General features: G+C 42.9%; 2 protein-coding genes across 5 annotated transcripts in view; one reads left to right on the top strand and one right to left on the bottom strand.

The window, feature by feature from the left end:
* Positions 1–2,769: 2,769 nt before the first annotated feature.
* LOC131758723 (nitric oxide-associated protein 1) lies at positions 2,770–14,095 on the bottom strand. Its single transcript, XM_059067160.2, has 7 exons — positions 12,795–14,095; positions 11,498–11,662; positions 10,658–10,863; positions 7,813–7,944; positions 6,663–6,779; positions 3,532–3,652; positions 2,770–3,085 (listed from the first exon to the last, which is right to left on the bottom strand). Exons 1-7 carry the CDS (start codon positions 13,942–13,944, stop codon positions 2,883–2,885), a joined length of 2,094 nt encoding a protein of 697 aa, XP_058923143.1. The 5' UTR covers positions 13,945–14,095; the 3' UTR covers positions 2,770–2,882.
* The window catches only part of POLR2B (RNA polymerase II subunit B), a 50,578-nt gene continuing 48,941 nt past the window's right edge, over positions 14,074–15,710 (top strand). The window contains exon 1 of one of the 4 annotated variants that reach the window (XM_059067152.2): positions 14,074–14,938. In XM_059067152.2, the coding sequence (XP_058923135.1) occupies positions 14,920–14,938 (19 nt within the window). In that variant the 5' untranslated portion in view covers positions 14,074–14,919. The remainder of the gene's footprint in view (positions 14,939–15,710) is intronic. The other 3 variants (XM_067035746.1, XM_067035748.1, XM_067035747.1) reach the window with 3 other exon arrangements.

Raw genomic sequence — 15,710 nt, 5'->3', positions numbered from 1 at the left:
ACAACATGACAGAGACATTAAGAGCAGGCAGAGGTGCTATCTATTGGATTCACATGAGTCTGAAGTTTTGTTTTTATTGTTTAAGCACTACTCTTTGACAGTTGAGAGAAAACAATCCCCCGGGGAGGAGGAGAGCAGCCAAGAGAAAATGGAACATTCTGAGAAAGAATGGAAATGATTCTATTGCTCCACAAGACAGAGCCAAGTGGGAGGGAAGCCAGGGTAAATGATTAGAGGCCATCTACAAAACAGCTCGCCTCAGCTTCAGTGCTGGGTGCCTACTCAGTGAATAACAGCTCTGCCATGTCTGGCACAGCTGGAGCTCCAAGTTAGTCATCTGCAGGAAACTAGCCTTGGTTTCCATTTTGCAAAAAGTGTCTGAGTGATCAAGAAACACAAGCACACAGGATTGCATCTGTGCTCCACTTTTCCTTGGTTGTCATGGGAAGTGTCCCAAGTATCATAAACACGTTTAGACTCTGGGGAACTACACAGTAAAGCCCTGATGATTGGTAGGGCTTGCTGTTTATGGTAATTAAAAATACAAAATGTGTTAAGCTTCACTTTGTAACTTTGAAGAAAATGCTGCTGTTTTAAAGGTGACGCAGGGTTGGTGGGGAGAGAGATGGGGGTACTTCAACCTCTGTCCTGTGGACAGGAGGGGGCTGTCCTGACACCTTGCCATTTATTTCTACTCTTCACTAATTCCTGCATGCTGCCACAGTGTAAATGATTAGTGATGGAAGGGCAGTTGCACTTAGATCAATGGATTAAGAAGTATCAGTAAGCTGACTTAGAAACAAACACAGTAAGAGAACTTTCTTATAGCAAATCCACTGTGGATCAGTTGGATACACCGGCAGTGATCCTGGGCTGCATTAGGTCAGCAGAATGTAAATTAATAGCAGATTCTAGCAGCAGTTCTCCACTGTCTTATGCTTGGAGGGCCTTTTTTTTTTTTTTTTTTTGTCTGAGGTATTGTAACTGCCCTTTCCTGGCTTTCCTGCCTGTTTTTGCTGAGAATCATAAAAGGTTAGGACTGAGAAATATATAGTGTAATTCCCTCATTTTATAGATGAGAAAATGATGACCCAAAGAGACTAATATAACCACGGAAACTGAAACTTACTTAGTAAATTGCACTGTTTGAAATTGCTAGCAAGGTACATTGGAACATTTTTAGATATGCCTCGGTCAAAATGTAACCATTGAATTTTAGAGGTAAGAGAAACCTGAGAATATAAGTTATGAACACTTAAAAATGGAATCTTTACTAGTAGAGAGGTGTAAAAGCCTAGAGAGAAGATGAGGAGGGAGAAATGTTCTGCTCTCTAAAATACATTATAAGTTTTCAGGGTAAATACAGCATCAGTTTTGGGTTCTGTATTTTTCCACAAATGCCAAGTTTACCATATTTTCTTCATTTAATCTAAAGATTCAGGCCTAAGCTCCGAACTGTGAACAGTACATAGAAATATAATGGTCACAATTTTAACTTGTAAAATTAACAGTATTTCATTCTCTCCAAAATCAACTAGAAATCGACTACCATTTTCTCAACTTGGGGAGCTACCGCCCTCTAGAGGGTGGGTCTGGAAACGTCAGGGGTACTTCTCAACTATCACGATGAGGGATGGGGCTGGGAAGTGGCTCCTGGCCTTTCATATCTGGGGAAGAAGGATGCAGATAAAGAACTACCTTCCCCAAGATGTCAATAGTATTCACTTTGAAACCCAATGAAAGTGAGATCTACAGAGTTTTGACAAGTTGCATTTTAAAACACCGTTTATCCTACAATGACTTACTTAGTGAGAAGGGAGCTAGAGTGTACACGCTGACAGAGAACATGGGACTGTTGAGAAGTTCATGCTAAACCTGAGTCTATAGGAAGCTCATGGATCTGTGTTTCAGGCCAGCTTACTCCACGAGCGTTTATCTCAACATCGGGATCTGGGACTTGACTGGCCAGTTCATTGTCCACAGCTCTAGTGCCACTTACTCAATTAGGAATACATAAAGGTAAAGACTTCTGACTGATATAATGTTATATACAGTGTTTACAGGCAAATGTTGATAAAATGGTTAAAGTGCTCTGATCCTTGTAGAAGAAACTCTGAATGCCAGAAAGACATAACATGAATCCTTTTCTAAGATTTTCAGGCCCTTTTAGATTATGTAAGGGAAATTTCTACTTGTTTTCCAGTTTCCATTCACCCCTTCTTCCCTTAAGTAATACAAGTCTGAAATCCCCATTTCCCTCTACATCCTCCAGCTTCCCCATGGGGGGTGTGGCCAAGTAAGTGTTGACCAATGGACACTGTGAGTGGGTAACTTCCAGCACTTCCCCCTTCCTTTCAGTAGGGGAGCTGCATCCTCTTCAGTCTCTTCTCTTTTTCCCATTGCGAAAGGATGACAACTTGAGCAAACACCTTAGACCCAGAGATGGAAGCTGCGGCGTGTTCCCCCAGTTGGGTCCTTGGATGACTATGTGGCGCAAAGCCACTTCCTCACTTCTATCTCATTTAAGCCAATGTATTTTGGAGAAATTGATTTTCTGCCATTTTTTCATATGCCAACTGCTAAGCTGCTCTCTCAACTAGCCTCCAAATTAGAAATGCCATCTGGTTTCAAAAAACAGTAGTGGGAGAAACCTGAATGTAGCAGAACTCCGTTTTAGGTATATTTGAACCATAGATACATATACATACCATACCAAAAAATAACTTGTGTTTACAAACTCAATTCATTAAAAAGAGGCATGGTCCTTGGTATCTTAAAAAGGGTGGCAGAGGGCTTTATTATAGCAATATTTAATGCAATGCAATGTATACAGTATGTTCTGTATCGTTAATCTTCAATGTGAACAGGTCAGCTTCATATATTTATCTTTTTTTCTTTTTCTGCAGATTGTACACAAGGGCAGGAGGCTTTTTGGTTTTATAGGCCACGCTTCTCTGGATGCGCTCTCCTTTGATGTTAACTACATGTGGCAAGAGTGGGCGCCGGACCGTCAGAACTGTTCCTTGAGGTGTGTAGCCTCGGAGGTGCAGTTTGTCCTTAAACTGCGGCGTTACTGCTACCCAGCCTATGCAAGAACACGGCAGAACACAGATGGTGTTAGCAGCTATCTTATTAAAAACACTAAACACAGCTCAAAATGGAAACCCAAGGGAGGCTACTGCTGTCTTTCACTCTATTTTTTAAAAGCATACAATGCATTTGTGAAAAGGTACAGATTTATTTTCAGAGTTGGTTACATCTTATGAATAATCTAGTATGTATTCCTTAAAATATTCAGCTTATGTCAGTTAAGGCACATCTGTATAAAAATACACTAAAAGTCAGTAAGACTACTTTATTCACCTTTTAAAAAGTGCTTAGTGTAGGGACCTCCCTGGCGGTCCAGTGGATAAGACTCCGTGCTTCTATTACAGGGGATGCAGGTTCGATCCCTGGTCAGGGAGCTAAGATCCCACATGCCGTGCGGTGCGGCCAAATTAAAAAATAAAAAAGTGCTTGGTGTAAAATTACCTGCAGAGGAGAACTTGATGTCAGCCACTGCTTCAGATTCCCCAAGTCCTTCATCTAATGTGATGTCTTCAGCAACAAGAGGAGGAAATCCTGCCATTCTTTCTTCTCCACCCATTGGAACCTTCCATTGGGAGGAGATGAAGATATTTGGAAGTTCAAATTAAACCCCTGATAACTCTAATATTAAGTAAGGCACTGATAAGATAATACTGTACAGGTATCAAGAATAAAATCCTTTTAAACATTCAACTGTTGAAAAAACCTCAAGTCACTCCTAGGTCAAATGAAAAACCCGGGAGCTCTGGATGGGATGAAGCCTGTAGATCCCAGTGACAAGGGCCCTGTGCGGGCATCCATCTGGTGGTAACCTCCAGACAGCAGAATCTTGCTTTATTAGCTTACACTTTTTACAGTCCTCCATAAAGCTTTAGACAATAATTTTGGGCAATTAAAGCAACATCCTTCCAAACACCTTAGTTCTTACAGGCCTGGCTGGACACAGAGATTAATCCCTGCCTCATCACCTCTCAAGAGTACATGGATAATGGGTAAGATTCACTTCTATGTTTACAGGTGTTTCCATGAATTGGAAGTAAATGGATAATAATTTACCTGTTTATTAACAGATCTCTCTGTGTTTAGCACTAAGGACACAAAGACAGCTATGACAATATGTTCTATATGGTCCCTACCCCCGAGGAGATCAGAAGGTGGAAACAGCAAGTAAATAAATTACAAGGTAAGAAACGTGATGAGAGGCATCTACTAAGTACTGTGATTGTGAAGGAAGTCATGAACGTGGTTTGGTCAAAGAAAACATTAATCAAGAGCAGAATTTGAAAAACAGATTAAAGTTAACTCAGTGGAAAGGTATCCCAGGTTAGTATCATGTACAGACACAGAAATTGGAAAAAGGATAATGAGTTCAGAGAACTGTAGTTTAACTGCACAGAGTATGTTATGTGTGTGTGTGCATTAGTGATGAGGCTATCAGTTTAGACTTCTCTCAGTAATGTGGAACTACTAAGGAATTATAAGCAGGAAAGAGAAAAGCATCAAAAAAGAATACTGTGGGCTGCTTTGTATTTTGGTAAAATCTGCGTAGTGCAGGATTTCTCAACCTCAGCACTATTGACCTTTTGGGCCAAATAATTCTTTGTCTCGGGAGGCTGTCCTGTGCATTGCACAATTTTTAGCAGCCTCTGCTCGGCATCCAGCAAGTTGTGAAAACCAAAAACGCCTCCAGTCTTTGTCAAATGTTCCCTTGAGGTAAAAGTCAACCCTGGTTGAGAACTACAGCTGTGGTGGGGTAGGGCGGGCAGAACGCAGTAAAACTGGGAGCTGGGAAAATACCTAAGGATCTCAAAACAGCCTAAAGAAAGTAGATTACAGTTTGGACGATGAGGCTGGTCTCAGTGATAATTAGGAGGCAGGATTGACTTTGACTTGGGAGGTGAGTAAGAAAACCAGAAGGCAAGGATGAGCCACAGAGCAGCCCAAGAACCATGTGTATTACACCAGGAGAGAAGCCTCAGTGTTGTTTTGAGAAGTATCAGTGAGTCCACTCTGAAGACTACACAGATGCATGGGGGTGGAGCCCTACCCTGCAAATCCTACGTGTCTCTGGAGTATTAACTTTAAGGCAGTTATTTCGATGGAGTTTTAATTTCATTCTGGCTTTCTTAGGAATCCAGAGAGAAAGAAGCATTTACTTCCCAAGTCAGGTTGGTTTTTTCCTTGTTGAAGGGCGGGTGTGTATTTTGTGTTTTGACTTATTTGCAGTTGTATGAGCATTAATTCATGGTAAATCACCTCTGCATTGGACATACCCGCTATTTTTGCAGTAGGTATGTCCCATAATCTTCATCACCACAAATACTTACGTAGCAGTGACAACAGTCCCCTTGCACTTGATCTTCTCCACAACCTTGTGGTGTAGGTACAACAGAGAGAGGTAAAGGAAACTTACCTAAAGTCACACAGCTTTGTTAAGTGCTGGAGCAGAGTAGGATTTGGACCCAGCCTGGCTCCAGAGATCTTAACTGTCATACACTACACACTAGCCAACAGTGTGTACCCATGTCTGGTTAAAGATCTGTAAACAGGCCCTATTCAGTCTCTGGTGAACTTGGAACAATTTCAGTGGCATAGAAAGGGCACAACAGGGACTGCAGAGATGGGACGTGAGGAGCAGGAGTAAGCTTGATTGTAAAGAGGAGGAATGAGCGGGACACTGAGTTTTGTTTTGTTTTTTAAAGATTAGAGAGGGACTTCCCTGGTGGTCCAATGGTTAAGACTCTGTGCTCCCAATGCAGGGGGCCCAAGTTTGATCCCTGGTCAAGGGACTAGATCCCACACACATGACGCAATGAAGATCCCAAGTGCCACAACTAAGACCTGGCGTAGCCAAATAAATAAATAAATAAATAAATAAATAAATATTTTAAAAAAGATCAGAGAAATTTTAACACACTGCTTAACAGGTCAAAGGAAGGAGCAAGTAAAGCATGAGAGAGGAGGTACGATAACCTCTAAGTGCCTGGGATTAAGAACCTGGGAGGAGAGCTTTTCCACTCATACAAGGGCTTCTCAACTCAGCACTACGCACATTTTGGACCTGATAATTCTGTGTTGTGAGGTGCTGTCTTGTGCATTGCATTATGTTTAGCATTATCTCTGGCTTCCACCCACTAGATGCCAGTAGCATCACCCAGTTGTGAGAAAATCTGTAACTTCTCTTCACTCACAGTATACAGCACAACTTTCTGCAATGAGGTGACCGCTAGGCAGTTGAAGAGTGGCTAGTACAAGTGAAGAACTAAATTTTAAAGTTTATTTCATTTTAACTAACTTATTTAAATAGGCACATGGTGCTACAATATTGGACAGTGTCACCTAGAGAAAACCCAGCTCTGTCACTATTCTAGGATTGGTCCATTCCAACCTCCCTTTTCTCTAGGAGCCCACCTCACGTTATAGTCAGAATCCTCAAGGTGAACAAGATCAGGGGAGAGCTAGCTGATGGTGTAACAAAGATGGTTCTGTCCAACAAAGGCTTTTTTAGCAGGGCCGTGGGACTATCACAGGGTGTGTTAACCTAACTATGCAACCATCAAAGCGTGTCGCCTCACCTTGAGTAACGTATGACCCCCGTGCTTCTGATATATAGTGTCCGCCTTGTCCAACGAAGTAATGTGAACGGGAAGGAAGTTGGAAGCCACAACTGTAAACCAAGCTGACTGATTTCCCTTAAGAAAGGAAGAAGGAACTTATTTTATATAATGAAAAGCTTGCAAAACCAGTACATTTCAAGGTATGATTAAAAAAAAAAAAATTGGGGGAACTCTCTGGTGGTTCAGTGGTTAGGGCTCTGCACTTCTACTGCAGGGGGCACGGGTTCGATCCCTGGTTGGGGAACTAAGATCCTGCATGCCCTGCAGTGCAGCCAAAAAAAACAAGGTGGTGGAGTGGCAAAATATGGCAGAAGCACTGCATTTCACCCATTTATATAAAACTATGATTCCTTCCGTAGGTTTGTTGATACTTAAAAAAAACAAACAAACGTCTATTATAAAAAACAAAAGAAAATACTGTCTGCTTTAAGTGTCCCTGTGTAAAGTTTGGATTAAAATGTTAACATTCTATGGTCTCTATGGAAATACATAAGGTTTTAAGTGTGTAAGCCTAAATTTCCAACAAATTATGAACAAACACAAAACCAAGAAGTGTGCTAAGGCAGTGGCTTGCAGGTTGCATTCAGTGTTGTTGGACATATCCATGTTTCATTTTCCATTTTTCTCCTCCTTTGGTAAAACGGGGATCAATTGTATAGATGCTCTAAAATCTCTGAGTGATGCTGCTATGTAAATGAATACCAAACCCAAAAACACATCTATAAAAGTATACACATCATGGAATATAAAGAGCGTGGAATTTATTTAATGCATATTAACCCTGCACTTAAAGGTACGACCTCTGATTTCCACATAAGACAATACCACAGGAGAGGGAAAGTATCTTTGCTTAATTCCAAGCTGTATGGGGCACTCGACTGCCTATTAAAGATATAGTTTTTTAAGACCTATTACTTTTTTTCCCCCCATTTCTTTATCCCAGGTTTTTATTATAGACATTTTCAAACACACACAAAAGAATAGTATACCAACCCCCACATAGTCATGACCTAGTTATCAACATTTTGCTAGTCTTGATCGTATATCTGTTTCCTTAAAGTAAATCCCAATACTAAAGTCATTTTTCAATGGTACCGACTTTCCTTACCTTCAGAAAATCTATGCGGCCTATGGCACCCAAAAATAGAACCATTCCTGGTTTAAGCACGAAAGTTCTTGGAACAATGGAATGTGTTGGCAAAACAATATTTACTTCTTTTTCTGTTAGAAGACTTAAAATCTGTAAAGCAGAGGGCAGATTTTTTTTAGAGAATTACTTTCAATGACGTCTGATATATCGTGCTTTACCTGTAAGATAAAAAGTTATTATATATTCCAGGCTTCACAATAAATCAAAGTATGTATTTTAGAATTTGCTGCACATAAGATTCATATATTCTTTCTAAATGAATCAATTTATAGATGGGTTTACTCTTGTTTCACAACTTAATCTTGAGTAATGGCAAAATAACTTTACAGGAATATGAAACAGCAGCATCCTCCGAATTCTGTGAAATTTGCTGTGAACTGAAAACACCGATGATTCAATCCCAGGAGAGAAAATATGTTCTCTCATCAAGCCTTCTAGGGAGCAGTAGTTTTCAGATAAAGGTAAGGTAACGTGCTATATTCTGTCCTAGTGGCAGCTATGCATGCATTAAATGAAAATGATCACCCCATTCTTGGAATAGGTAAAGAGCTTGAAGAAGCTTTTCTAAATTCCAGTCTTTGGTTTCCTTATTTCCTCCAAATACTCAGCAAAAAAAAAATGAGAGAAAGTTATGAATCCTGTGGCTTCTAAGGATGAAGAGTTCCTAAAGAGACTAGAGAAATTGGAAAAGAAAAGCCAGGCGGTACAAGATTCTGGTAAGACTTCGGGAATCAAACTCTGATTTAAAAAATTTTGAGAAAGTAAAAAAATGGCTAAAAATCTTTTGTGAACTTGCTTCTTAAGAAAAATAACAAGGAGATAACAAAATATGAGATATCTAGGGAGACTCACAAAAGAATACGTAAGGGGGCTGTGAGTAGTTTTCTTCAGTATTTGTGCTTGAAAAAGCACATTAAAAGCCACGTGCAGTAAAGAAATAGTTTAACCCTTTTAGCAGAGACCCTAATACTTCACAATAGAGTTCCTTGGTTCAGTTTGGGAAACACTGGTTCAAGGCATTAAATAAATATATCAACAAACTGACAGAAAATCAAACTGCCTGAGAGAACTCTTATATCTAAAAACCTGAGGGTCTCACTGCAAATTAGCAAATCTGAATTTGCAAGTTAGCAAAGTCTTGCCTTTCTGACTAATTGACAAGAGGATATACATGACTGGGGTAACTGCTATCCCTGACCTAACTGAGCCTAAAACTGAAGAATGAGTTGAAGATAAAGTGATAGAACATTACTAGGAAGCAGTACAGTTACTCTGAAGTTCTGGATTGCTAAGGAAGTAAAGACTGGACACAATTATTCTAGGAGAGGAAAAAAAAAGTTAAAAGATCTATATAGGTACATCAAATGTTGAGAATGAAACTATAAGTGATTCTGATGAGGCAAAAGAAGGAAAAGTATCTAAGAATCTAATGTTGTTTCACAGGGATATACAGAGATAACTAGGTGAATTAGAACCTGGTCACTAACCAGATTCAAAGGAAGCTGATTAGTGGATCTGTTGAAAGGCAGTATCCTGGATACACACTTGATTCAGTCAATGACTTGGATAATGATAAAAACTGCAAATGAGGGCTTCCCTGGTGGCACAGTGATTAAGAATCCGCCTGCTAACGCAGGGGACATGGGTTCAAGCCCTGGTCTGGGAAGATCCCACATGCTGTGGAGCAACTAAGCCCGTGAGCCACAACTACTGAAGCCCGCATGCCTAGAGCCCATGCTCCGCAGCAAGAGAAGCCACCGCAATGAGAAGCCCACACACCGCAACGAAGAGTAGCCCTCACTCGCCGCAACTAGAGAAAGCCCACACGCAGCAATGAAGACCCAACCCAGCCAAAAATAAATAAATAAATAAATTTAAAAACAACAACAAAAAAACTGCAAATGAATAAAAGGTTCTGAGATATAACAAATATGTAGGATATAGGCTGAATTTAAGATAAAATCAAAGTTGCCCGGGAGATCCTGCAACTGGACTGAAAAGATATACAAGGGCAAGATAGGTAGAGTTGATCCTATTCTAAATTAGGTTCATCTGAGGGCACTTACATAAGAAAGTTAGTTCTTTGTGTCATACTTTCAGGAACAAAAACAAATTAGAATTCATTCTGGAAAGGGTCCTTTGTTCATAGCCTATTCTCAGAATAGCTATAGGAAATGAAGATAAACCATCTGGATTATGTCAGCACAGTAAGTGCTCCATGTTTGTTGGATGAACTAATGAAAGAGAAGAAAAGGGTAGAGTGAGGAAGAGAGAGGACATTTGCTAGACATTTCAATGTCTAGCAAAGGGAACTAGATATTATATTTGTTCCATACACCTTTGGGAAACAATAGGTACAAATTACAGGGACACTGCTCAGCTCAGTATAAAGAGCAGGGTGACCTTGGGAGGTGAGGTGACACTTCTTCAGCTGATGGTGAGTAACTCCTTACTTCATTTCAAGGTGGATGCACCTCCTGGTGAATATGTTATAGAGGGAACTCAAGCATGGAACAGGTGGCTGGACTGCAGTGATATTTATGATTTCTTCCAACCTCAAAATCTAGGATTCTGTAAATGTCTCCCTAACTAAGGTAACAACCACAAGGCTAGAAGTAGGTTGTTAGCAGTGACTTCTACCAAATGGCATACAGTACTTGATGGCATATAGATTCATCCCTGAAACACTTCTATGCATGAATCAGAACTGAGTCTAAAATGAAAGGATACCTCTTTTTCTGCCAATTGAGACAGTACTCTTGAAATTAAAAGTTAATGTTTCTAAAAGACATTAAATACCTACACAATTTTCTTTTGTAATTCCAGGGGTGTCATAAAACCAGTGGGCATCTTTCACATCTTGTGGGGTCAGTTCTACTCGTTTGGTGGATTTATCTGCAACCATAACAGGTTCATTTCCCATGTCAAAGGCAAGTGAATTAGCATCAAACTCAAAGGCAGTGTTATCCTTCTGTTCTTCTGAATACAAGAATGTTCTTCCAACTCTTCCTAGAACAAGTTATACTGAAGTTAGTAGACACTCCTTTAAAGGTTTTGACTCAAGACAGGTAGTTCTTATGTTTGCCTTGAAGAAGTTACTAGGACTAACAGTGGTGTTTGGAAGGAAGTGAGACCACATTGATACTTTTGCTTTATTTCTAAATGCAGTGGAAGTCAGACTCTTGCAATGATCAAGTATGTGTGGCTGGCTGTGCACACTGGGCGAAGGGGGAGAGTGTTGGGAATCAAACTGTTTTTAGTAAAGAAAGGTTGTAAAGAGATACCAAGGAAAGGAGGACAATCCAATTTAAACCTGCTACAGGTCAACAACTTGTACTGGTGTGTAAGGAGGGGGCTGGTATCTTAAGTGAAAATGCTTCTATTGCTGACAGTGGCCAGATGGGCAGTTATTTGCATTTTCTTCCCTGGATTTCTCCAAGTATCTACTGTCTCAATTTTCCCAACACAATGAATTCTGGGTTTCCAAACAGTAGCCTTGCCTCTAAAAGTCCTCTATGTTCCAGAAAGAGGAAGTGTCTCTCCCCACAAAAACTGGCTAGCCCCAGAGAGCTCTATTTCAGGTTGTTCTACAGAAAATTTTAGCATAGACCTAAGGAAGAGTTTTCCTATAGAAGATGCTTACCTACTACATAACCATGCTTTTTCAAGAGATTAAGTTTATTTTGTTCTTGCTGACTAAGATCTTCTTCTGCTTCAGTTGCATCTCTTTTAAGCCTTTTTTGCCTTTGAAATATTCTGTAAGGAGTTGGGTTACAAATAGGAAACTTCAGAAGGTTTAATGTAGTACCTGAAATACCAAAGAATGCATAAGTTGTTATAAACGTTGTACAAGAAAATGGAATAAAACATTTATGAGGATCTACACTGTCTTGGATACTGTGATTATTTCTCTTAACTTTCATGACAACCCTCCACAAAATTATTCTTACTTTACAGAAGAGGCAATAGGTTCAGAAATCGGCCCACAAGCTCAACCAGGATTTGAATGCCAAATCTATAGGCCTGATCTTTTTCCATCTTCTGCATATTCCTAACCGGTATAAAAGCACTTCTGTGTATAAGTCAACCAATGTCCCTGACAGAGAAGTACAGCTTATCAAGCAAAGTTCAACACTGGTTTCAAAGGATCAAATGAAGTAGTTCACTTTGCCAACTGTTAGACACAAACAGGTCACAGAAGGACCCATTTTGCAATTACTACAGACGTTTCTTAAAGTCACAAAGTTGATATTTCTTTCCAACAAAGCCACATATATTGCATTAGTGAATTATTCAAATGTTAAATCTGTATAGTACTCTCCTAACTAAACTCAAGATATGAAGAGTGAGACTGAAGGGTGGAGGAAGTTTAGAAAGTAAAAGGACTTTCTGGAGAAACATACAAAGAACTAAAGTTACAGGGCAACCTCCAAGAGAGCAGACACTGCTTTGTCCCCTGGTTCATCTAGTGCCTAGAACAGTGACTGGTACCTAGAAGTACTCTAATTATTTCTATTGGAAAGTTACTAAAACATGTACTGAATTTCCAAGCATTAAACTGACACAAAAGAGAAATGTGACCGAAGTAGGTAGAGAATTTTTAAAGGAAGCCTCCAGCCAGCCCCTGGTGTACATTAAGGAAGGATATAGGACTGGGTGCCTGAACTATGATCAGACTTTCAGCTTCTCAGAAAACGAAGGAGGGTGCTTCCCTGGTGGTGCAATGGGTAAGACTCCACGCTCCCAATGCAGGAGGCCTGGGTTTGATCCCTAGTCAGGGAACTAGATCCCACATGCATGCCACAACTAAGAAGCCAGCCTGCTGCAACTAAGGAGCCCAAGTGCTGCAACTAAGGAGCCTGCCCGCTTCAATTAAGACCAGGCACAACCAAATAAATATTTTTTAAAAATACGAAGGGGACGGGCGTCCTAAGGCTCACCAGGCCAAGAGGAGATGGTGGCTCTGTCGATAGCCTCAGCGCCCTTGGCGATGCAGTAATCGGACTCCAGGAGCGTGTTGAAGAGAGTGGACTTGCCAGCGTTGGTGGCGCCAACCAGGTAGACGTCGCCGCGGTAGCGCCAGGAACGCTGGAGCGCGGAGATCAACTCTTCAACTCCATAGCCAGTCTTGGCGCTGATGAGCCGCACGTCTCTGAGCACCGTGCGGGACCTGGGCGAAAGATTCGCATTCTCCTCCCCGTCCCGTGGCCGGTCCCCGCTGGGGTGTTGTGGCCTTCGGTAGCCAGGGGGTGGCAGGAGCCCGGCGCGGGCACAGTCGTCCCACAGTCGCTCCCGGAGCCGCTGTCGGTAGCCGGGAGTATCCTGGGGCAGCAGGTCTACCTTGTTTCCCAGCACGATCAGCTGCTTGGGGCCCACAAGCGCGGGCAGGTGGGGCAGCAGGGCGTCGGGCAGATCAAGCAGGTCCACCATGTACAGCACCAGGGCGGGCTCGGGCCGCCGCAGCGCGGCGGTCACCAGTTCCATGTACTGCTCGCGACTCACCTGCAGGCGCAGGGCGCGCCGGTGATGCACCAGCAGCCAGCAGCGCTGGCACACGGTCTGCGCCAGCCCGCCGTCCTCCTGCGCCGCCGCGCTGAGGAACTTCTCGCTGGGCAGGTAACCGGGCACTCCCGGGTCCTGGCAGTGCAGCTCCGCCCCGCAACCCGAACAGTTCAGGCCGCTGGGCGGCACTGTCGCGTCCGGGTGCCCCACAACCGGGTGCACCCGCCGGCCGGTGCGTAGTTTCTGTTGCCTCCGCTCCTCCCGCCGCTGCAGCACCCGTCGCTCCTCCTCCTGCTGCCGCTGCTGCAGCTCCCGCAGCTGGTCCTGGAGGGTCACTGCGGGCTCCGAATCCGGGACGTACTCGGGGAACAGAAAACTCTCCTCCATGTCAGCCCTTTCTTGGTTATCCCCAGTCGCTGTCGCGCCACGGGGAAGCCCACATCCCAGGCCGGATGGGTGCCGGGAAGTGGAGTTGGCCGCACATCTCCTCTCGAGGAGCGTCTCCCTGAGGCCATGGCGCGCTATCGTGGGAGTAGATCCCCGCAGGATGCTGCACAGCAGCCTACAAGTGAGGCCCACGGGCAGCATGAGAAACGCGAGCGTGGGCAAAGGGGCTGAGCCACCTTTTCGCACGTGCTCTGTGGCCCCAGACTTGCGTAAAACAGTAGCGACAGCCCGGGACTAGCTGAGATCTGTCACTTTTCAGCGTCGCACTTCAGCTCCTCCTCCCGCGTCTAATCTCGTGAGTTCTCGCGATGAAGGCTCTGTGGTCAGAGAGCCCACTTAAAGCGGAGATACTTTGCTCCGGGCACCTAAACTGGGGTGGGTTGGCCGAATGGGCTAGTGAGTGAGGGTTTATCCACTTTCAAGCTTTTTCAACGCGCCGCCGCTGGCACTACCTGCCGCTAAGAAATCACATTTTTTAAAGCTTCGTGTTGTTTTGTCTTTCGGACTGGAAAATAGAAAATCTAATGCCGCAGACTTATGGCCACAATTAAAATCTTTTATTAATACATCTTCTTGGCTTTATTATTTTTGGGGGGATGTCATTATTTGTGCAACAACATTAAAAATAATATTTCTTAAACATTTTAAAAAATTTGACTATGATTTATGTACACAGAAATCATTTTTTAAAGCTTCGTGTTTTTAAGTTTTTGGAACCGAAAAAAATAAAGCATGGCTACAACTAAACCCTTTATTATTAAATCTTCTTGACCTTTATTTTTTTTAGGTGCCATTATTAACAACACTGAAAAACAAAGTTTCATTGGCTGGATCCGACTCAAACCGTAACGAATGGTCCTCATTGTCAGGCACGGGAAACTTCAGCCCACAAATCGCGCATGCACAATACTAACCCTTAACACAGCTTAACCTACCCTTCGCGCAGGCGCAGACCTTAATTGGCGTCTTTGTGGGCGGAGCTTCGTGTGGGATGCAGAGTATTCTGGGAACGCCGGAGACGGAAATTACTTCGCCTCACGCTGCGGATGTTGGAACCGCTGCGCGCCTTTCCGTGTGTGATTTCTAGAGTTAGGAGCTCGGGAACCGTTTGCCAATATGTATGACGCGGACGAGGGTAGGTGACCACTCATAACACTCCGCGGCGACCCATCTAAGGGGGGAAACGTGGGTAGCTGGACGAATTGAGGATTTGCGGCCTCCTCCCCGGCCAGCCGCACCATGGACCCAGTCGTTTCCCCACACTCCCGAGGCCGGGAACGAATCCGGGATTTTGAGAGGTGGAGGGTGCAGGGAACGTAGCCTTTATCATCTCAGTCAGGGTGACTCTTGTTCTCTCTTCTGTCTGCCCCTGGGTGAGTTTGACACTCCCTTCCCGTGTTGAAAATAGCGCGCAGAACCCTGCGACAGGTTCCGTTGTTCCGACTTTGAAGCAAAGGACTCCTTTCTTAATTTCCCTTAAGGCCAGAGTTAATGAATTTATGAATAGTTGGATTTTCGAGCGTCAGCCTGTGCCGGGCATTTTGTTAGGCTCTGGAAGAACTCCGGGGACAAGGAACATAGTTTGTGTGTGTGTGTGCGGCGCGGGGGCAGGGTTTGGTTTAGTTTGGCGTTCCTTCATGCTGTCATATGCCTAAGTAAATTATCTTAAAAGATGACCTTTACATTTCCTTTTTCCGCGAAATGACACAGTTCTAGATGGTATGTATTTTAACGAACAGGGACAGTATGTCTTTTTTTTTTTCTTTTTACATGTAGAGTTCGTAGTCACGTGTAGTGTATTTTCATTGTATATTTTTAATGCAACCTCTTCCGTTCTCCAAAGCTGCTATTTCAAAGTTCGTTTTCTTCTAGCTCCCAATCTCCTGGCCACCGCTTACATTTCTGTT

The sequence above is a fragment of the Kogia breviceps genome, chromosome 6, assembly GCF_026419965.1.
Source record: "Kogia breviceps isolate mKogBre1 chromosome 6, mKogBre1 haplotype 1, whole genome shotgun sequence".
Taxonomy (NCBI): domain Eukaryota; kingdom Metazoa; phylum Chordata; class Mammalia; order Artiodactyla; family Physeteridae; genus Kogia; species Kogia breviceps.
This window is presented reverse-complemented; position numbering and strand designations above follow the sequence as displayed.